Below are 24,258 nucleotides of genomic sequence, written 5' to 3'. Positions count from 1 at the left end.
AACTGGAGCACAAGAGAGGTGCCTGGGTGGCTCAATTGGTACAGCATGAGACTCTTGATCTCAAGGTTGTGAGTTCAAGCCCCATATTCGGTGTAGAGATTACTTAAAAAAAAAAAAAAATCTTAAAAAAAAGTGAATGAATAAATAAATCTATAAATCAACCAATTTAATAAATCAGAACATAAGGTAGATTTATTGCATTATATTTTGGGAGTTATGAAGAGTTAACAAGAATCTTATTGTGATTCCTGGATAAGACTGGAAGTTTTGGTGTTTATGTGCAATGCCATTCCCACAATCATGAAAAATATTTTAAGTTAAATGTCTCTGAAAAGTCCTTTTGGAAGACCAAACACAGCAGAGGATATCTGTTATACTGAGAGGCAGCTTACATTTTCTAGAGACATTCTCATTTTTTTAAAAATGTTTATTCATTTTTTGAGAGAGACAGAAAGAGCACTAGAAGGGGAGGGCCAGAGAGAGAGAGGGAGACACAGAATCCGAAGCAGGCTCCAGGCTCTGAGCTGTCAGCACAGAATCTGACACATGGCTCAAACCCACAAACTGTGAGATTGTGACATGAGCCGAAGTCCGACGCTTAACCAACTGAGCCACCCAGGCGCTCCGAAACATTCTCAGTTTTGACACTTTTTCTTTCAATAGGTATAATAAGCTCAAGGTCTTATCTAGCTTAATGTCTACACTTTTGTGTTTCAGTTTAACCTGCTTTTGTTCAGAGCATATCACTCAAAAATTGACAAAGATCAATATTAACTAATACTTACTCAGGTTTCTTAACTAAAAGCGTCTTAATGAAGTTAATAGCAGACTCAGACACAACATCAAATTCTTCCTCAGAATAGCTTAAGTTCATCTGAGAGATGTTTAGGAACGTTTCTTGTTTATCATCACCTAAGAAAGGCGATACTCCCGTAAGCATGACATATGTTAACACTCCAATGCTCCTAAATCAGAATGAAAATGTAAGAAAAATTAGTGACTTATTCATTTCTTGAAACTAATTTGATCAATTTTTTCATAAATAGGTCTTACCACATATCTGTTGCCATGCTGATAGGATCATAACTAAGAATTTCAGGAGCTAGTATCAGAAACAGAAGAAAACATTTAGGTGTGTGAAAAAAATTCCTAATTTGCTTTTCGAGATAAAAGTTTTTTTTTTTTTTTAAACCCACCAGAAATTCTAAGACACTATTCAAGATTTGGGCTAAAATAAGTTAACATTATATATATTGTGTAAATTAATCTGAATTATTATAAAGTCTAACTAGATATAATTAACTTGTTTATTTTTCCCACCTGCACCCTCCATTGTTGGGTCTTAATATTTTTAAAATATCTGAATGCATAAATACTGTAATAGAAAGTGACAACTGACACCTTTCTCTTCCCATATCCTCTATAATCATGCATTGTACCTAACAGATTACTACTTTCAAATCTTTCTCAATGCATCTGTGACTCTCCTTCCCTACCTCCCACCCTAGTCCAGGGTACTTTCCCCTCCTGACTTCCCCATTCATTCCACATGCCTGATCTATTTTCCATGCTGTAGCTTTAAAAGGTCTACCCACTGACAAAAAGTCAGCCAACAAAGTTAAAAAAAAAAAAAAAAAAAAGCCCTGGGCATTCTCAGATGACATGCATCACACACAAAGACAACAAAGTTGCCTCTGTGGAGTTTGTAAAAAACAAGTTTGCTTTGATAATATTTAATTAAACTGCTGTCACACATACAGCAATAGAAAGACATTTGCAAATGTTTAAAAACTTAGGAGAGGTTTATGAAAATCCTCCTTTAAAGAAAAACCTACTCATTGATACAATCCAGTCAACCAAAAGATGATTTTTTTTCAAAAATATGCAAATAGGAAGAAAAGATAGGCAATCAAGTACTGGATCCATTTAAAAACAGATCAAAGACTAAACAACTGTTGTAATTATGATTTAAAAAAAGGGGGGAATGAAGATGTTCCAATTCTAGGAAAAGACAAAACACTCAAGTCACATATTCATTACTGGTTGAGGACAACCTTCTCCCCTCGTCCCCTGAATATGAGGAATGACAGGTTGGGAGAAAATGTTAAGTAGGTTAAATTTCCTCAACTTCTACTTCTGAAACTGACTTGTGAAACAGAAGCTACAAGTATTATTTAAAAATTTTACTTTATCAGTAAAACAATTTTTAATAGTTCAAATTTAAAAGTTTTAAAAGAAACTACTAGGAAATTTAAAATGAAATGCATAGCATCCAAATTACTGGAGGGGGAAAAAGTCAAATAAGAGACCATAGAGCAAAAGATGGTGGGAAGACCATATGATTTCACTCATTTGTGGAATTTAAGAAACAAAACAGATGAACATAGGGGAAGGGAAGGAAAAATAAAATAAGATAAAAACGGAGGCAAACCATAAAAGAGACTCTTAACTACAGAGAACAAACTGAGGGTTGCTGGATGGGAGGTGGGCAGGGAGCCGGGGGGCGGGGGATGAGCTAAAAGGCTGATAGGCATTAAGGAGGGCACTTGTGATGAGCACTGGGTGTTGTATACAAGTGATGAATCACTAAATTCTACTCCTGAAACTAAGATTATTAGTATGTTAACTAACTAGAATTTAAATAAAAACTTGAAACATTAAAAAAAAGATGGTGGGAAGAGGGGGTAGGAAATAAAAACAGCTTCCTTTTTTGTGATTATATGCTGAACACTGATATAAGAGCTTGGTATAGCAAATCCAATAAGGCAGTATTATTATGGCCCCATGTTATGGACAGAGGAATGTGAGGTACAGAGATTTCAGTACTGAGGTAACATACACAGCCAGTAGATAGCATACCATTCCCAGGCAGGTGATACTGTGTAGAAAACAAGGTGGGAGTCTTACACTCATCGCTAAAAGTCCATGAAAGAAAGAGGAGAGGCCCTCTTGTTTTTCTCTATTATATACTTTTGAATCATTTAATTGGGATTAGTTGTTTGGGATTGCATTTGTATTACTTTTATAATAAAGATACTTCTATTTTTTGGAGGGAAAAAAAGCTCTCTTGGTAGAAAATTTAGAATTTACCAAAGAACAGAAAGCATAAAACAAAACAAAACTCATTCAGGGCAATAATTACTATAAGATTCTCAGCTCACAACCCTTCATTCTAGTCTATAATGCTCTAAACTGGCCGAAATATCTGGACTACCTCTTTGCCAGATGAAGCCCTATTAAGCCACATTCTTAAACCTTACTTTGTGGTCATGACACTTGCTGAAATTTAAGTATTCTAGCCACAAAGAATACATCAACACTTTCAAGGTTGTTTTTCTGCCTGTGATATCATTTATTACCTAACTAAAGATCTGTTTCAAATTGTAGAACTTATTTTTTTATGTTTATTTTTGAGAGAGAGAGAGAGAGAGGGAGAGAGAGACAGACAGAGAGTGTAAGCAGGGCAGAGAGAGAGGGGGACAGAGAATCTGTCAGCACAGAGCCTGATGCAGGGCTCGATCTCACAAGTTCATGACCTGAGCCAAAGACACATGCTTAACTGACTGAGCCACCCAGGCGCCTCTCAAATCGCAGGACTTATGTTAAAGCTTTGAGTTATTTTTTTGTACTATCATTGCCAAACAGCTTGGTTTTCCTCAACCCTATCGTCCTCCCAGCCTTGTGTCCTTGGAATGAACTTTCCCCTGTACACAAAGTCCCGCTATCCTCCGCTCCTTCAAGAATGACTTTCACTGTCTCTTCTGTGAAAGGAGGCCTAGGCCACCCCAAACCCCGTAAAATGCAGCCTGTCTGCCCACCTGACACTTCTACTATCAGGTAAATATGCTTCCCTTCAGGCATGGGCCCTGGGTGCTTGCTGTCATCGGACACAAAAACCATCCTCCTTAACCTGCCTGCCATCACCTCTGACAACTTCCACACTCGTGTTCATGACCCATGCAGCCACCAGCATATCCATGCTTCTTGACCTACAGGTCTAAAGAGCTGCCCTTCCACAGCTACATCCAAGGCCTTAAAATTACAAAGGGCTGTTTCATCTCTGAAAGTTTAAATGTTGATATTATAATCTCTGGTCACAACCTTTAGATTATTTCACTGCCTTGCTTTGCTTACAGATATCTTTTTTGTTGTTGTTGTTACTCATTCAAACCACTATTCTTTTGCATCCTATTTTTCTTCCAGTTTATCAAAAAGGTCACAGTTTATTTATTTTTGTACCAAACGTAAGAGCCACAGTTCATCACTTCAGCTGCTCTCTTACTAGTACCTTCACAGTTTATTCTCCTTTTTCTTTCTGGCAGAGGCTCTCAACCTTGTATCAATCCAACAAAATACCCTCTGTTTCACACATCTATGGAATTGCAGGGCTTGCAATTACTTTAACAATGTTTACTATGAACTTGAAATTCTTTAAAGGCTTGTTAAATACTTGTTAAATATCCTCCCACTTTCAGATAATATGATATCCTACACTTTGTGAAGAAAATCCTCTTCTATTCTTTTTAGAAGTAATACCTTCAAATTCTGTTAGCCTTTCGGGAAAGGGATCATCAGTTTGGTACCTTAAAGTTTACCATTTTTACATTTAATACAAAGGAAGGAGTCTCTGATGGCAGAATTTTAACATAGCAGATGGCTGGCCCCACTATTAATCATGCCACATGTGAATTTGCTAATGAAGATGATGCCTGACCCCAAACACACAACACAACCCAGTCTTATGAATACTTACCCACATATTCAGGAGTACCCATAATTTCTCGGAGCTCTTCACTGTTCTTCATTATTCTTGAAAGACCAAAATCAACTATCTTAATGTCACCCAGTGGAGATTCACTTGTCAGCAGAATATTCTGAGGCTAAAAACATAACATCCCACTCTCCAAATTAATGAAACCATGACTGAATAGAAAGAGCAAGTAGTGCATAAAACATACACATTTCAACTGTGAAACTGAGATTGACAAATTTAACAACAAGCAGTCATTCATTAAGCAAATATTTTTACAATGTACTTACGATGTGTAAGGCAACAGGCCTTGTACAATCTCTTTCTTTATACTGGCTCCTGCTCAGACCATAAATGTGCATCTACCCCTATTTTAAAAACAAGACCAAGCTACTCATAAAGGAATCCCCTATGACTCTGCATTTCTTTCTAGCCAACATACTTATTGCTATTCCCTCACTTCTCAATGCAGTTGATTCTGGATTTTGCCCCCTCTCCTAGATCTGTCCTAAGATCATAAAATCTTTAATATTCAAAGACCCACCAAATCAATGGATGTCTTTTAGGCACCATTTTATACACACTGATTGCTATATAATGTACTACTGGCAACCATCCTTATATGCCCTCTTGGACATTTTCCTCCTCAATAGATCCCTCACTGTTTTCTTAGGATTTTTTTCCCTTCTTTCCTTTTAAATATTGATGTTGCCCCAGATCTCTTGCCTACTGGCCCTCTATCTTTCAGCAATCTCATCTACTATCAAGGCTTCAGCTACCACTTACCCGCTGATGACCTCTATCTACCTTCTACCCTAAGCCCCTTGCCGACTCATAGGTCCAATTAAAATCGATCTTGTCATTTGGCTGAAATGGGCCACACCTTCAGCTCCCACTACTGAGCAAAGGCCATCAGTTCAGTAAACACCTCAAGAACAGGTTCTTCCTTCAAACCCCACTAAACCCATGCCTCCCCTTCTGTACTCCCAGTCTCAATGCCCAGCTCAGCAACTAGGGAATCATCCTACAGTACTTCATCTCCTTCATTTTCAACCATGTCTCACCCTTAGTGAAGTCACTGGCATGCCAATGCTATTTCTTAAATTGCAAAAAACCCACTGCTTAAAGTTTGGGCTTTCATTATTTCTTACCTGGACTACTACCCTCCTGCCTCTGACTGCCCCCACCTTCAATCCATCCTTCACTGTACAACGATCTCACCATAATGTAAGTCTGATCATGATACTGATGCTAGTCCTCACCAATGGACACACTCTCAAATGGGATGTATTTGACCATGGGTGAGAGAGAACTACCCAAGGCCACAAAATCAATAAGGTTCATATTCCTGGAGTCATTTTTTGTTTTAACCCAAATGAAAATAACCTAAGACACTTTTACATAAAAAGTCAAACAGATATATTATGGACTAGAATATAAAATTCATTAGAACTTTTGAAATGGCACCTGAAAGAAAAGTTTGTGTTGCTTCAGAAAGTCTACACTTACTGTCTTCTGCCATTAAGAAAATTTCCAAAGATAAATTGAGAAGCACCAGTACTAATAAAGTATAAATACCTCACTGTAGCACCCCAAGTGTTTTATAACCCAGCTTCTGCTTCCTCTCTAAGATTAACTTCCTGCCACTATTCTGTAGGCAATCTGTGTTCCAAATCCAACAAGCTGTAATCCCTAAACAAGATGTGCACTCCCACATCTTATGCTTTTGCATTATGTATTGCCTTTTCTCAGGAAGCTCTCTCCCGGACAAATTCAGTTTCGTCATTCACTCCATGCATGGTGGCTTTCAACAAAGCACTGATTCCTCAATAAAGCCTTTTCTGATGCCCCCTCTGGTCTTCCAGGGAGGGTTGGATGCCTGACCCCTCTCTATTCCACAACATCTTATACATAGCAAACTTATCCCACTATTTAGCTAATTGTATTTTTCTGTCTTCTCCATCACACTGTGGTTCTCCAGAGTTTTATAATGAATGTTAACATTTCCTTTCCTTCCATGCATATTCAACCACTCCACTGGGCTTCTGTGTCCTCATTCCTCTACCTCAGGTCACTAAAATCCAGCGACATATTTCCATGCTTTCTGGACTACCACCTTAGCAATGCTTGGCATTGCCGCCACTCCTTCCTTGTTTACAAACTCTTTTTCTCTTGGCTTCCAGAACAAACACTACCCTGGTCTTCCTCCTAATACTCTGGCTGTTGTGTGTGTCTCCTCATCTTCCTTTAACTGGCCCATTAAATGGTGGACTTCTCACAGCTTGATCTTGAGGCTTTTTGCTCTTTTCATTCCACACTCTCACTTCACACAAGGTATCTGTACCCAAGGCTTAATTATCACCTATACATTAGGAGTCACAGATTTTATCTCTGGCTCAGACTCTTCAACCAACTGCTTACCTAATCTCTCTCCTTTGATGTCTCAAGGCTATCTCGAATTCAACATGCCCAAACCAGACTCCTATTTTCCCTCCCAAATCAGATTTCCTGTATGTCAATGGTCATTACACCCCAGGGAATGCCATCCTCACCCAGCAGGGCAGAAGAAAGCACTAAGAATCACCTCGGTCATTCCTCTCTCCCCACTTTCTCCTCATTTAACTAATGTGTCACCATATCCTACTGATTTTAAATCATAAATGTAAGCACTTCTAAACTTTATTTATTTCTCTCCAACTAGAAAACAATCATTCAAGCTACCATCAGTTTTTGCTTAATTGCAACAGACCCTAAATGGTTTGCTAGGATCTATTTTGCCCATACTTAGCCAGAAGGAGCTTTTGCACTATATAAATCTGATCGGTCACCCCCCTGCCTAAACCCTTCAGTAGCTTCCCATTACTCTTAACTTCCAAATGTATTTGGAAGCTGCTAATTCGAGCTCCTGCCTAGCTCTCCAGCCTCATTATAAACTTGCTGCCCTTGGCCCAGGGACAGTGAGTCTCAATGGACACTGTTCAGTCTCTCCTACTTGCCATGCTCTCTCTCACAAAAGTATCTTTGTATACTTTTTCCTCATTCTTCTTTTCCTGGTGTCAACTTGCTGGGAAGACCCAGGAGGGCAGTGAAGCAGATTCTAACAATGTTCAACAGTGAAGAGCTGCAATATGAAAAAAGAAGTTGAAGTGTAGACAGTCCCTTTTTAAAGGGGTTCAACGTTGACCCAACCATCCATTCTGCCCTTATCAGAAAATACTTGTAGATTATTCAAAGTCTGGATTCAGAAACAGAGGATGGGGAGAATCTAAAGGTCCATGAGCCACTGTACTGGTCACTGTGATAGCACCAGGATCCATGCCAGCACATGGGAGGCACACGTTATTTGCTGTTTGAAAGAAAGGAAAAAACATAACTAAGTAGAAAAAACAATTTGAAGGGTGTCTATTTTGTGTCAGGAGTGGAGGCACTGTAAATATGAGTGATAACAAGTCCCTACTGACAGAGAGATCACCATCAGAAGAGAAAACAGAAGCACCTATATCAGGCTTGACTAACTCTGCTGTGCATTTTAAGTGCTGTCATAGACAAAGTGCTCAGGTATAACAAATAAATAAGAGGGAATAATTCAGCCTTGGAGAATTACACAGGAGGTAAGTGAGCAGACCCTGAAGGATAAAAAGGATTTTGACATTTATTAAAAAAAAAAAAATTATAGACTGCATACTGGAAAAATAACAGAAAATAAGACGTGAGTTCCCTGTTCTTTTGGAACCTTACATTCTAATGGGGACAAACAAATATGAATAAATAATAATACCTCAGGTAGTTTTAAGCACCAAGGAGAACTCAGAGTAGGGTAATGGATGACAGTGCCTGTTGTGTGTGTTTGTGTGCATATGCATGTTATATTCAGAATAGTTGGGGAAGGTTTCTCTAAGACAGTATTTGGGGAGAAAGCAATGCTAAGAAGGAATGTCATGGCAGAATACTTTGGGGGGTGGGGTAGGCAGGGAGCATTCCAGGGAGAGGAAAGACCCCACCCAAGGCAAGGACAAGCTACTAGTGGAGGGACTGCACACTGGAGAACAGCACAAAGGTGAAAGGGACAAAAGTGGTGGCAGGCACAAAGAGGGTGGACGGACAAGAATCAGGGCTTTCTGAGCCATTCTGGAAGAACTGGAAGAAGTCAGACCACAGGGGAGGGCAAGAGGACATTCCAGGAAATGAAAACGTCACATGCCAAAGAATACATACAGGTGAGCCAATATATAGCATGACACATGCAAAGTATCATCAAATACAAGAATGTCTCTGAAGAATGTGCCTTTATCCTATTTTTAAAGTCTTGAAAGGGAGAGCGTGAGTGAGGGATATGGAATGAAAAAACATGGAAGCATGGAATGAAAAAACACAGAAGAAACTTTACACATTACAGTGGCAAAATCCACAGCCCATTGTGACTGTTGCTGTGTAGGAGCAGGAACAATAAGGTGCTTATGTCATTCACTGACTAATATAGTCAGGTCAGCAAGAGAGGACAACTGGTTCAATTTTGATTCTCAGACCCAGAATCTGAGGTGCCCGCAGAACCACCCAGAACAGTTGGAAATTCAGTCTGGAGAGAATATAAGGCTGAGGATACTGCTATGGAAAGCAAGGGCACAGAGGCAAGACTAAAACCATGGAAGTAAACAAGAGGAAGAGAATATGGCAGAAGAGTAGTGGCCAAGATGAGTTTTGGCTGATAACCACATCTAACGAGAGACAACAAGAGTGATGAAGGCACTCAGAAATAGCAGTCTGAGAGGGAGGCAAAGAACAGGCATCGTGTTGTAGTAAGAAAGGAAGGAGAGGATCATCAAATGGGATGAGGGAAAGAATGAGGACTAAGAAAAAGCTACTGAATATAGCAAATAACCAAAGTCTGAAAGACTTCTGAGAAAGTAATTTTTAGTAAAACCATGGGAGAAAAAGCTAGATTGTAATAGGTTGAAAAGTAAGTTGAAAGACTAAGCGATCTTTACGTTACAGGCCATTCTGGCTTAATTATCTGTGGATACTCTCTAAACTGGTGCTGTCCTATGAAAGGTACTGCAAGTCACAGAATGTAATTTAACATTGTCTAGTAGCCATATTATAAAAAGTAAAATGAAACAGATGAAATTATTTTTTAATTCAATATGTCTAAGATATCCCTTCAACATGTAATATATAAATTATTGAGATATTTTGCTTTTTCTTTTCCATACTAAGTCCTTGAAATCTGGTGTAGAGTTCACACTTTGAATACATCACAGTTCTCAAGTACTCAACAACCACAAATGGTTAGTGGTACTGGACTGAACACTGCAGCTATAAACGTTGTTAATAAAAAAGGATCTAAGTGATATCCCAATAAATGTTTAGGAATTCTTAACATCTCTTGCATAATGTCCATATTACCACTATGCAATCACAGACTGTACTTCATTTTGAAAACATATGAAGTTCTGAAAACTTCATTCACAAAAACAGACTTCTCAACAGTGAAAATAACCATACCATGGCTCAGTGTAATCTGTGATTTTATATAAAAACCTGTTTTTTAAAACCATAGAAAGTTTTGGCTACAGTAAAAACCTAAAACTGAACAAAAAGACAAAACCAAATTGCTGTCACTATAGAAGCTTGGGCTGCAGAGGCATGCTAAATTGTTATAAATACCCAAATCAGGTAAAGCACCCCTGCCTTGCCACACACACACACACAAAAGGAGTAAAAATGCTCAGCTGATCAGTGTTAGAATCAATCTCTCTTTTCAATGATAAAATAACGAGAAGTTTTAGTAATATATATAAACAAACTTCATTATAAAGTGACATTCTCCTTGTTAATTAGCTTCTAGCAATTTCTTCAAGGCAAAAACCTAGGATTATGAGTCCCAAGACTTCTCAAGGTAATTTTAGTTTTATTTTATTAATGAAATACTATAGTAAAATAAAATGTCATTATTCAGGCAAATTAGATGAGTGAAGTTTGGTTCTGTTACATATATTCATCACTGAACGTGTTTTGCCCTTCCCAGTACATAAAAAATGCCAAAAGAAATATTGCCAAGTGGAAATCTTCACCATATCTTAAGGTCCATTTTATGATTAATAAAACATGCACATTCTGTGAAATGTTCTTAAATATCATTTATTCACTTAAAACAGCTTACATGTTTTCATAAGCTTAAAACAGCTTATGTTTTGTTTATACTTTACATTACTTGGGAAATGCTTTCTTTAGTAAAACCCACACTAGTTGGGTGTGGTGGTAATGTAGTAAATTCTCAACTAGTGTGATCAAATTATTAAAACATTACTGTATTTGAAATCTAGGCCCAGTCACATGCATCTATCACCTACCAATGTGAGAGACCTTAAACAGTTGACAGAGATGTTGCTAGGAAAAAATACATCTCATAAAATCAGAACTCTTTCATGGAATTTCAGTTAATGTTTATTATGTAGTTTCTATCAACTGTGCCTTGGTTTGAACACAGGTACATTTTAAAAACAGATCTTACTCCTCTAAATAAAACAAGTACAATTACAGGACTATAATCTGTCAGTCTTTGATGGCAAAATATACCCACTTCCAGTAAGTGAAATATATGGGCTGAAAACAAAGAGAAGTGCATTAGCATTACAGCTTAGGCCTCCTTTCTAGGGAATCCAGTTCATGATAAAGAAGTTGTGGTTCACAATATTTAATTCTATTTAAGATGCATGAATCCCAGGTGGTAAGAAAGAAAATGACATGGTCAATTGAGAGGCAATGAAAGTGGGGGAAAAAAGGAAACACACAAACTGTCCTCAAATAGACAAAGGCAGTAGGGAGGTCTTTGTAAAATCTTATTTCTCTGTTTCATGGGGGAATCCTTTCATTTATCTTGGTATCTTTATCTTTGTACATAACCCATTTAACATTTACTGAACAACCACTTCTGGGTAAGATCATTGTAAAGTTGAGGCTAACTTGCTTATTAATTAGCCTTAAGGTGCCATGGATACAATTTTAAGGAACATTTTTATCAGGCAATGAGAATCCAAGTTAATTGGCTTTTTATTTATTAAAACCCAGGTCATAGTACAGAAATAGGTTAATAATACTGTCTAAATCAGTCTGGGGGGCTGTTTAGAAATGTTCAAGTAAATGTTACGGTTTCAAACTGTCAATGATCAACTTAAATATCAGAAGGGAAAGCTCTGGCTTCTAGTTCCTGGTCTGCTCCTGAGCTTCTCATCATATACATCTACCAGGGTGGACAAGCTAACAACTGAACACCTACCAACAGAAGACCATCCAAACACAAGGAGCACTGGGTTTTAAGACTGGATTTCTTTGTGTTCTTTTTGGTCAAGACCTTCCTCTGACTGAAGTAAAAGCAGGCCACTATGCCAATGACTAATTCACCAACTGAGATTATTTTGAGGCTTTTAGGTTTGTTCTGACTTTAGAGTTGTTGTTTCTCAGATTTGTCAGTCCCGCCATGATTTACATGAAATGAATGGGCTTTCCCCTAATCATAATCTAGTGTCTTTTCTATTTTTGTCGTCCTAGAAACACTCCAAAATCTGCATCTGCTACCCCTCAAAGCATTTGCCATGTTCAATTTAAGATATTTGGCTGAGAGTCTTCAGTGAATCAGTCTTTTGGCAAACTGCCCATTTGGAGTCTGATCTGAAGCCAAGTAGCAGATTTCCCATTGTGTCAATTATCTCTTTTATAGGAGCAACTATAATAGTTATTCTAACTTCTAACTACTACTTGTCTCTGTGACAAGAATTTCCCATTTTAACCATAATGGAGAACAAATAGTCTACTAACTCAAAGTTACCCTATACATGGGGATTACCAAGTTTCATAGATTTAAAACTATTTTTTTCTCTAATTCACAGAATTAAACCTTTAGAAAACATATTTAGCTTTGTAGCTTTCAGGCTCTTATAGAAACTCAGAGTCAACATTACAAGCATAAATTGTCATTGGGCGGACAGCTGTTAAACGGAGTAGGACAGTAGACCCTCTGTCCAGATTCACAGAAGTCACAGAAAGCCAACCGCAGATGACCTTTTGGTAGAAATCATTCCTATCTGCACTCCTGCCACACCAACCCCACCTCCAACCTTCCCCCTCCAGCAGTTCACTTAGAGACAAATTCTGACTGCACATGTGAAGACTGTGAGGGCAGAAGAAAAGCTGAGGACCTATCGGGCCACCCTTCTTCTTTCTAGTTCCTCTGGGCCTAAGCAACATGAAGAGTCCAGCTTCCAACATCAAAGGCCCATCATCAAGGCCTCTATTAAATCAGAAAGAATTCTACACTAAGTGTAGTGGGGAGAAAGGAATATGATTTATACTGAGTGTATTGGGGAGAAAGGGATATAATTTCCAGTTAAACCTGGTATTCAAGAACTTAATTTTCACCCTTGGCTGCTTTCAAGTAACATCAAAGATCCATGACACATAGTGTTGGCAACCTGACTTGCTACTTAATTAGTTCCTAAATAATAGTCATAGGTTGAGCTGTCATAAATCGAAAGCATATTTCCTATAAATGCAATGTTATTTAAATTGGGGTTCATTCCTAGAAGTCCTTTTACTTCACAAAACTAGCAAAACATCATAAAAAATAAAAGTTAAGTGTGTGAAACCAAATATGGAAACAAGCATAGCACAAACTTTACTTTTGGGAATTCTTCTGCATGGCTGACACTAACTGAGGCTTCTTATAGTCTGAGTCCACTGAAGTCTGGACTGCAGAGACCATCTCTTTCTCTGTGTTCCTGAGGGAAGCACAGTTGGGTATTTCTTACAGCAAGGATCTTTGAATTTCTAACCATATGACAGGCTAAAGTAAAAAAAACAAAGCCCCACTTCCCTCACTCTTGCTATGAGGGTTGTACCTAGATCATCTCTAAGGCCACTTCAGCTTTAATACCTTGGGACTACATGTGGGTACACACATGTCCACACTTACCTTCAAAAAATGACACTATAACTACCATAGTCTACAGTGTTATAATCATGAGTTTTAGCTACCGTACTAAAAAATTAATTATCTTTTAGAAAAATATGTTTACAGAATGAATTTAAATTGGCATTTTTCAGAAAAAAACAAGAAAGTTTCCGAACTGTTTTCTTTCCCCTATATTTTTCGGTAGGACTACTATTTGAGGGAATAACTATTACCCTTCCCCCTTATTTCAAATGGAATTTTATCAAGTTTACTTTAGAAGTCAACCTCCAGAGTACACACTGTTCACTCTTCCTTGAGAGTGTTCCTTCATGCAGTAAAGATTAGACACAGTTATTTATACAGTATTCTATCTATCAGGTGTCACGGTGTGCCCTACAGCAGGAGTTCTCAAAATGGTGCCTGGACCCACAGTATCAGCATCACACACCCCCTTCCCTGAATCAGAAACTCTGGAATTGGGGCCTAGCAATTTGCTTTAATAAGCCTTTTCTGGTGATCCTGATCCCTGTCAAAGTTGGAGAAGTGCTGCCGTAAGTGTCTACTTTCTGCTACGGGGCAAACTACAGCAGAGGGCAAGATAGATTGGGAGAGGATGAGGAGTGAAATGAGGCAGAAGTCCAAGATAGGAAAGCCTTTTTTGGGTCCAGGGGTTCAGCCTCCTCAGGTGACGTTCCTTCCTAACCTGAACTCCTCTGGCTAATAAGGAACTGGAGCCACTGGTGTAGTCCTTGAGGAATGTTTCATTTCCCCATAGCTACACCTGGACTTCATGTGGTAGCAACCATCAGCAGGGATCTTAGACTTTTCTACCCCAGATGCCTGAAGGACTATGCTAAGGATACTTGTAGTGGACATTCACTGTCTGTCTCCTGATCGCCCACCTACTCTCTATTCTTTCTGAAACAGAACTGGTCTGAGAATCCATCCTTTCCCCACTCTCAGTCCAAAAAAAACTTGGGATGGGAGGGGGAATTTAACCCTCCCAGGTTGGAGCAAAGGACACTGGTAATGCTGGCCTGGCCAGTCAAAACCCAGCACCCCCAACGTCCCCCTGACACACTTACTAGTTCCAGACTGATCTAAGTCAGTTTGATGAGAGTGAATCTCAGAACTTCTGAAAGAGCTAATAAATAGAACCTGGCTCCTTCCTGCTGAATCTCTGGACAACTGTAAGGCTAAAATGGCAGCATCTAACTTACTACCATCTTACTGCCATTTTGAGAAGGTAGAGCTGGAGACCGAAGAAAAACCAACTATGTACTTGCAATATTTGAATTAATGAATAGTGGCATTCCTTAAGTTGGAATTGTCCCTGGAATTTTTAGCTAATAAAATTTCCTTTTTTGCTTCCCTTACTTTCAGCTGGCATTTTGATCACTTGAAAGCATCATAACTGCCCTTTGTGTATTCTTTCCTCCCTCTTCCCCTTCCTTCTTTGATAATTTTAAACTAGAAATCTACCCACCTCGGAGGACCCTGGGTGGCTCAGTCAGTTGAGCGTCTGACTTCGGCTGGGGTCATGATCTCATGTCTCTCATGAGCCCCATATTGGGCTCTGTGCTGACAGCGTGGAGGCTGGAGCCTGCTTCAGATTCTGTGTCTCCCTCTCTCTCTCTGCTCCTCCCCTGCTCACACTCTATCTCTCTCAAATAAATAAACATTAAAAAAAAAAAGAAAAAGAAAAAGAAATCTACCCACCTCTAATTTCTTTAGTTCTCTATTTTATTTACTGCAGCCCAATTTTCTACAACATGGTTTTTCAGATATCCCTGCTAAAAAGTCATCTACCACTTCATGATATTTGAAACCCCTGGAATCTGGCCTTTCCTCAATTGTCAGCATCTCCTATTTCATCTCTCAATTCCAGTGACACTATTCCATTTATGTTTGCCCAACAAGTACTCTTAACTCTTGTGAATTAATTTTATCCTCTATTTTCTACATTTTCCTATATTTTCTCTATCTAAATCCTATTTTTTTTTTAAAGGTCTAGCTCAAACTCTGTCTCTTACCAGGAAGAGTTCATCTACCCCACCAATATCCTCTAAGCTCCGTTTCTTGAGCAAAGTATTATTATTTATCTTTCTATGTACACAGATGTGCATTACCTCCTTAATATAACTAATTGGTTAGAGGATAAGAACAGACACAACCTTTATATCCTTATTACCTAATAAAATACACAACCTTGATAAATGTTTTAATAAATCACTGTTAAAAATATGTTACATCTGTAGTGTCATTCTCTAGCAATCTCAAAATTGTAAAGTAATCTAGATCTTACCTTCAGATCAAGATGTACTACATTATGAGCATGTAAAAAGCGAACACCTTCTAATATCTGCCTCATGAGTCTTTGAACATCTTTTTCTTTAAAGGCGTCTTCTCTGTCTGCAACACACTGGTCAAAGATTTCACCCCCAGCAGCACTAGAGAAGGGTAGAAGCATACTTTAATTATAAAGGAAAAGGACTCATTAAAAATATTTAGCCTTTTTGTTCTTAATATTTTACATATTAAGTGTCTTTATTTAGGTAAAGTATAATTTGAGTGTGTGTCCCTATATCCATTTTTCTTTTGTCTTTTTAAAATAAAAATGTGAAGCCTCAAATATGAGTTCAGATTAAGAACTTCAAAAATTAAACTTTAATGGTAAAATGTATTAACACACTCTCAAGTGAAAATTTTTTGAGAATTTTTGGTTGAAAAACACATAGAAATATTATTTTTAGAAAAAATACAAACAATGAAAATAAAGCAAATGCTCTTCAATGAATTAAAGACCCCTTCCCCAATCCTACAGCCACATCTAGAGATAAACACTATTCTCCCTTTGGTGTACTATATCCTTCCAGAGTTTCTAAAAATATATACTTATTAAATGCATACAAAAATATTAGTTGCCTGGATTTTTAAAAAAACAAATGGTAATATAGGACACATTCTCCTGATACTATTCCACAACCCTTACTTTTAAACATGTCTTAAGAATCTTTCCATGATGGTTTTATATTTATCTATTTTGTAATTTTGAATTCTTACATCCCTGTGAATAGATAAACCATACTTGATGTAACCATTCTCCTTTGAAGGTCATTTACTTTCTTCCTAATGATTCACAACTATAAACAATGCTGTGATGAGAAGGCACATTACAATTTCTCATATGTTTACTCATGTGTGAGGAGCTCTCAAGGGTAGACATCTAGAAAGAAACAGCTGGACTGAAGGGAATGTGCATTTAAAATTTTAATAGGAAGAGCCTATCCTCTCCAAAAGAGCAGTACTGATTTAAATTTTCTTTCAACCTCTGGCCAAAGCATCTCAGTTTTTCTCTAACTAATTTTGCCAATAAGGTGGGGGGGCGGGGGGGAAATCAACATTAAAAAATGTTCATTTCCCTTCAGCAAAAAGTCCATACTTAAACATTCATTCATACCATAAATAACAGCTCGTGTCATATCACAAAATTTCTTTTATGTGTTAAAAAAAAAAAAAAAGGCAAGATTGCTTTCATAAAGTTGCTATAGAATTGACATGGAATACCTAACTGCAAACAGCCATGCTGCTGTCAGACAAGAGCTACTTACTGAATTCCTTTTCAGAAGATAATTTAGTTATTTCCTTTCCTGTTAAAGCAACCTATTTCCAAATTCTGCCCATATAAGGCGACACAATTTGTCACCAAAATTAGATAAGAACATATTTAAGTTTAGCTGAGCAGCTGCAGGTGACGAAAGTGAAAGAATAATTCATTGGCTGATAAGGTTTTCATTTTGACTAAACCTACACAACTGAATTTTTATTACATTTTGATTATAGCATGAAAAAAACCATATGTGAAAGCATCAAAACCATTTTTGTTATTTAAGTGTAAAATGGCCATCGTGCATCTGGGCACAGTTAAAGTAATATACAAGTCAGAAGAACGGAAATGGTGAACATTCACAACACAATTACAGAGTAATAATGGCAGCCTAGGAGTACCATATACTGTTAATATGGATTTGATGATCTAAAGTAAAAGTCAGTATGAACTGTGTCAACTCAGTCTAAGCAGCACGATGCACCATGATATAACATATAGCCCACGTAGCCCTCTGCATACACACACCACAATTTGCCTGTTACACTCAGAACTGTCCGTGTTCCTCAACTAAAACAAAGAACTGTATTTTTGGTTGAAAAAGTTTTCCAATCACAATTTATTGTCCTCTGAGTCTTTCCGCTCATTACTAGCATCCACAATAAAATTCACTATAGGTCAATTTACAGAAGTACAATGATTTCTTTACCTAAAATTTAAGATCAATTTATTGTTAGTTCTTTTCACTATAAAGTTTACCCATTCTTGCCTTAACATAATTTAAGTACTTTACATAAGCACAAGATACGAAGCACAAAACTACCATTTTCTGAAAATTTTCAAGGATGTATTTCAAATGCAGACTATTAACAAAGCTGTAAAAGCTAGCTTTCAGTGACCAGCAAGACTTGCATATACCCTCTGATACAATCACCCTATTTTATACCTGCTTAAATGTAAGCTTGGCCCATTAACTCATTGTCATATTTACTAGTGGATCTAAACAAAATTATACTAAAGAACAATTTGCGACATTAAAAGCATTTGTTAGGCATGGTTACAGGAAATGTAAGAATATTATCAACTACTTCACAGGAAGTATCTTCCTTTACATAAAGCCAGAGAAACACTACATTTTGTTGTGCCTATCTTTTAACTACAGCAAGATTTTCATGTATATTATGGTATATTTACTTTAGTAGTGCTTGTTTTCCACTACTTTAAAACTATTCAGAAACTCAGCAATTAACTTTATTATGAATTACACACAATTTTTTACCAAAAAAAAATGTTATGAAAACATTAATTCAAAAACTTTTTACAAAAAATTTTACAAAAACCTATTTTTATAAAACATATTAAGAACTTTTAATTTCAACTTTCTAGTGGCCCTTAGAAAGTTAGGAGATAAGTATCTTTTTGATCAACATTATGCAGAGCCATATACATGATATTTGCAGGCTAAGAGTCACTGCGTTTTCTTGGTTGCCTGCACCTTGTCTAGATTTTAGCTCCCAACCTCGAACATCAAACACTCCTATTTCTATAGAAACTAGCATTTCCATTTCCATCCTGCTTAAAGGTTGGTTTAGATCTTTATTCCTTCACTCTTAAAAATGAACAAATACCAATCAAACATGTTAGGTCTTGTGCAATGTGCTATGGACAGAAAGATAAATTAATTGTAAGTATGGCTTATGACTTCATGTACCAGTAGGAGAGAGAGAAAAATGAAACACATTTTAAAGAATATATATGCATAAATATATATGGGTGTGAAATTATATATAAAGTGATGTAATAATTTAGCAACTGAGCAATTAATTGGAAAGGAGAAAAAAAAAATCTTAGAAAAATGACATTTATTCTGAGCCCTGTAGAATGAATAGGAATCCACCAGATGAAATGGTAAGAGCACATCCCCAGCATAGTGAACACAAATAAAAGGGCATGGCGGTATCAAAAACACAGGATACAGACTCACTAAAGGTTAAGTAAGCTCTTACTTCCCCTTTCAGCCAAATGGTATGGAACTTACCCTCTAGCCATGAACAACTAGAAAATGAGCAAAGTATATAAGCCAACTGTTTTCAGACAGAACATAGGCAGTTAGGACCATGATCCCTGAAAAGAGGGACACAAACAAGATGGGCTCTACTGTTTCTGTCTTCCTACTTGGAAGTAATTTATGGACTGTGGTATAAGGTGAAGGAAAAACCCAAGCAGAATATGGCGGCCTTGCTAAACTGAGGAAACAGACTAGGAATTTGACAAAGTTGGATTTCATAGGGACAGTACCAGAGAGGAGTGAGCTACGCAGAGAAAGATTGATCCAAGTAGTTCAAAATAAATCACAAGCAGGATAAACACAAGGCAAATCAAGGCACATTATGCACAAATTACTGAAAGAAAAAAATATTTAAAAAGACACTTATAAGGGAACTAAAAATCAAAACAGACTTCTTGTCATAAACAATGCAAGGCAAATGACAATGCAATGCTATCTTTAAGTGCAGACAAAAGAAAGTGTGTCTAAAATGCAGGATGAGGTTGGAAAAAGACTAGCAGGAGATGAGGCAGAACAGAAGTCAGACAGGAAAGCATGAGATGAGGTCAGAGCAATCTGAAACATCCTAGGTAAGGCAATAAAAGTGCTAGTATATAAAGCTAAATGTCTCCTCCAAAAGCACTCCCCACTCTCCCAAGCAGAGGAAAGCAGGACAACACATGGCTAAAAGCTTTGGAGTCACACACTTCCAGACTAAATCCCAGCTCTATTTGCAGCGTGACCTTAGGTTTGATTACTTCTCTGAATGTTTTTCTCATATAAAATCCTGTTCTAAAATTTATAAATAAACAAATTCAGTAAAGTTGCAGGATACAAAATCAATATATCAAAATTATTGTGCTTCTGTACACTAAAAATGAATCTTCAAAAAGAGAAATTAAGAAAACAATCCCATTTTCTATGACGTCAGAAAGGATACTCAGGAATAAATTTAAGCAAGAAAGTGAAAGATCTATACAATGAAAACCGTAAGACACTGATGAAAGAAATCAAAGAAGATACAAGTAAATGGAAAGCTATACCATGCTCATGGGTTGGAAGAATTAATACAGTTGAAATGTCTATACTATCCAAAGTGATCTACAGATTCAACACAATTCCTACCAAAATTCCAATGGCATTTTTCAGAGACACAGACAAAACAATCCGAAAATTTTTATAGAACCACAAAAGACTCTGAAACGCCAAAGCAATCTTGAGAAACAACAAGTCTGGATTTGAGAATATTTTCTGATTTCAAAATATATTACAAAGTACTACTCAACAAAAAAAGGAATGAAATCTTGCTACCTGTAATAATACAGATAGACATTGAAGATATTATGCTAAGTGAAATAAATCAGAAGGAAGAAGACAAATACTATAAAATTTCACTCATATATGGAATCTAAAAAAACAAATGAACAAACAAAACAAGAAAGAAAATTCATAGGTATAGAGAACAGACTGGTGGTAATCAAAGGGGAAGAGGGGAGAGAGGTGGGCAAATGGGCAAAGGGGGTCAGTTAGAAGGTGATGGATGGTACCTAGACTTTTAGTGGTGATCACTTTGTAGTGCATACAGATATCAAATTATGTTGCATACCCAAAACGTGTTTTATACCAATTATATACCATTTGTAAAAAATTTCTTGTGGAAAAAAATGTGCGTGGGTGTATGTATGTATCAAAGCTATAGTAATGAAAACAGTATGGTATTGGCATAAAAACAGATCTATCAGTGGAACAGAATAGAAAGTCCAGGAATAAAACTATGCATATATGGTCAATTAATTTACTAAAAAGGAGCCAAGAATGTACAATGGGGGAAAGGAGAGTTTCTTCCATAAATGGTTTTTAAAAAACTGGGTAGCTACATGCAAAAGACTGAAACTGAACACTTATCTTACATCATACACAAAAGTCAAATCAAAATGGATTAAAGACTTGAATGTAAAACCTGAACTATAACACTCTGAGGAGAAAACAGGCAGTAAGCTCCTTGACATCAGTGTTGGCAACTTTTTTGAATTTGACAACAAAAGCAAAAATAAACAAGTGGGGGCTACATCAAATGAAAAAAACTTCAGAGCAAAAGAAACCATCAACAAAATGAGAAGCAACCTACGAAATGAGAGAAAATATTTGCAGATCATATTAAATGATAATGGCTTAATATCCAAAATATATAAAGAACTCCTACAACCAATCTGACTAAAAAAGGGCTAAGAAACTAAAGAGACATTTTTCCAAAGACAACATCCAAATAGGCAACAGGTACTTGAAAAGTTGCTCAACATCATTAATCATCAGGGAATTACAAATCAAAACCACAACTGGGTACCATCTCACACCTATTAAGATATATATTTTATACACTTATGTATAAAATGGAATATTATTCACCCAAATAAATATATTCCACTTATATGTGGAATCTAAAAAAGTAAAACTCCTAGAAACAGACAGAATGGTGGTTACCAGTGGGTGGGGGGAGGTGGCAGAAAAGGACAGCTACTGGTCAAAGGGTACAAACTTCAAGTTATAAGACGAATAAATTCTGGAAATTTAACATACAGCATAGTGATAATAGTTAATACTATATTATATATATTTAATACTAAATTATATACCTGAAAGTTCCTAAGGGAATAAATCTTAAATATTCTTACCATACGTACACACAAAGGTAATTAAGTGACTTGATGCAGGTGTTAGCTAATGCTATGGTGGTAATCCTTACCCAATACATAAGTGTATCAAATCAACATACCCTACACCTCAAACTTACAAAATGTTTTATGTCAACTATACTTCAATAAAGCTGGAAAACAATTTTAAAATAAAATAATGTATATAAAGCATGTAAATAATTTACATAAAGTTGGCTGACTTAGCTTAGTGCCTGGCACATGGTAAATTCTTAACACATTATGACTGTTACAATTTGTGTTCCCACAGCAACTAGCATTTCAAGTAAAACACCAACACTGCTGCAATCATTTATATTTCTTTCACTAAACCTGTAGCACCTGGAGGGAAAGGGCTATGCTGTTTTCACTTTTATACCACTTTTCACTTTTATACCTATTAGCACTAGTGCATATGGCAGGTATTTAAGTGTATGTGAAATGCATTACTGAAATAGTGATCATAAACCTGCCTGTTTCTGTAACAACAATCTATTGATGTTTGCCATGAATTTTGATACCTCAGTATCTAAAAGTATATTTCTAAGACTTTCCCTTCAAACAAAAAGTAGAACACAAACATTTTTAGCCAAATCATACTCATTTGTGGTTATAAAAACATGATCATTGAAGCAATAGAAGCCACCAAAGGTTTCTAAGCAAGGGAATAATATCACCACATCTATGTCTTAACTATCTAGCAGCAGTCTGAGGAACATCCTAGAACTGAAGCCAGGGTGATCAGCAAAGATCTCTCTCCTGTGAGAGTCCACAGGAGAGACAATGAGAACCCAATACAGAAGAGAAATAGCAAGTACCAAGAAAAGGGGACCAGTAAGGGAAAGGCTTAAGTGTAAGACTTGGTGATTTATTATACATGAGCTTTTAAAGGAGATAAACAAAACAAGGATAGATTCAAAGTTTCTAGCCTGAGCTATGAAATAAATGGGGCTATTATTGGAAATGGGGAACAAAAGAAAAACAGGCATTACCAGGGTAATGCAGGAGTGCACACATATCGATCCTGAATTGGTAATGATGTGTGGTTGGATGCAGAGATATGCAGCAGGGAGGTGGAACTTCAGAAGGTCCAAGGTTGTAGACAAAGATTTGGAAATAACTGCATGTAAAGAATAGCTGAAGCCACAAACATAGACTGTTACCATTCAGAGTAAGTGTACAGAATGAAGGTATGACAAGAACAACACTAATGAACTCGGGGGAGCACTTGTATTCATACAGAAGAAGGGTATAAGGCTGAGAGAGAAGTTTTTTGTTTTTTGTTTTTAAAGAGGACCATGAAAACCAAAAACATCATTTCAAGAAAGTATAATAAAATATTTACAGAGAGTAGAATTAACACTAAAATGAGGAGACTGATTTTGGCAAACAGGGTTTGGGAAGAGCAGGTGCAGCAGACGAGGAGTAATGGGAGAACTGGCACATGGCAGATTCATGGGTCAATGAAGAACAAAACAGACCAGAAGGTGAGGAAAGCTATAAATTCAGACTGCTCCTTTAAGGACTATAGATAGCAGTAAAGGAAAGAGCAAGCCAGGACCATGGTTTAAAGACAGTCAGAGATGAGGAAAAGGAATCTGAGGATAGGAGAGACAGAAACCTGGAAGATGAGGGAAAAGAACCACCTTGGGAGAGGTGTTCTTTCAAGAGCACCTTGAAAGGCTGCGAGAGGTCAGTGAACTGATTAAAAAACAAAACAATGGCGCTAGAAAAGGAAGGAAGAGAATTAAAGAGCACAAGTAAAGGTTTAAGCCTTGGAGTTAAGTAGTGAAAACTTCTTTGAACAGAAGGGAAGGACTGAGAGGAGTAAAAGCAGAGGGACACTGAGGGAGTATGTGCCATCCTTTATTTTCTCCATGAGGGGAGAAAGGACTAGGTATCTAATAGAAGATGGGAAGGAAGTGATGTAGCAAGAGTATTAAAGATTCTGATTAGCTCCTTTTGGGGCCGGGGTGTACATTAATAGAAGGGGATGAGAGATTAGGTAAAAAATCACCCAATGACAGCGAGAGCCCAACTGAGGACTCTCACACTTGTAAGGAGCAGGTCACAGACTGTACAAAATCCTCCCCAGAGTGTGCAGGACACAGCACGGGCCAGGGTAAACGGGCAAAACAAGTGGCAGAGGAAGATGAAAAGGAAGAAGGAAATAATGGAAGGTGCTGATGAGAGATTAGCTAAAATAACTACTGAAGA

The 24,258-nt window shown here is 37.2% G+C and overlaps 1 protein-coding gene across 4 annotated transcripts in view; it reads right to left on the bottom strand.

Annotated features, from left to right (window-relative positions):
- Nucleotides 1-24,258, bottom strand: part of STK17A (serine/threonine kinase 17a) — a 41,305-nt gene that overhangs the window by 4,099 nt on the left and 12,948 nt on the right. For all 4 annotated transcript variants that reach the window (XM_053218666.1, XM_053218664.1, XM_027071589.2 and 1 more), the window contains exons 3-6: nucleotides 16,003-16,147; nucleotides 4,754-4,880; nucleotides 1,054-1,102; nucleotides 786-965 (exon numbers count right to left, since the gene is read on the bottom strand). In XM_053218666.1, the coding sequence (XP_053074641.1) occupies nucleotides 786-965; nucleotides 1,054-1,102; nucleotides 4,754-4,880; nucleotides 16,003-16,147 (501 nt within the window). The remainder of the gene's footprint in view (nucleotides 1-785; nucleotides 966-1,053; nucleotides 1,103-4,753; nucleotides 4,881-16,002; nucleotides 16,148-24,258) is intronic.

Source organism: Acinonyx jubatus, chromosome A2 (genome assembly GCF_027475565.1).
Source record: "Acinonyx jubatus isolate Ajub_Pintada_27869175 chromosome A2, VMU_Ajub_asm_v1.0, whole genome shotgun sequence".
In the NCBI taxonomy this organism is placed as follows: Eukaryota; Metazoa; Chordata; class Mammalia; order Carnivora; family Felidae; genus Acinonyx; species Acinonyx jubatus.
This window is presented reverse-complemented; position numbering and strand designations above follow the sequence as displayed.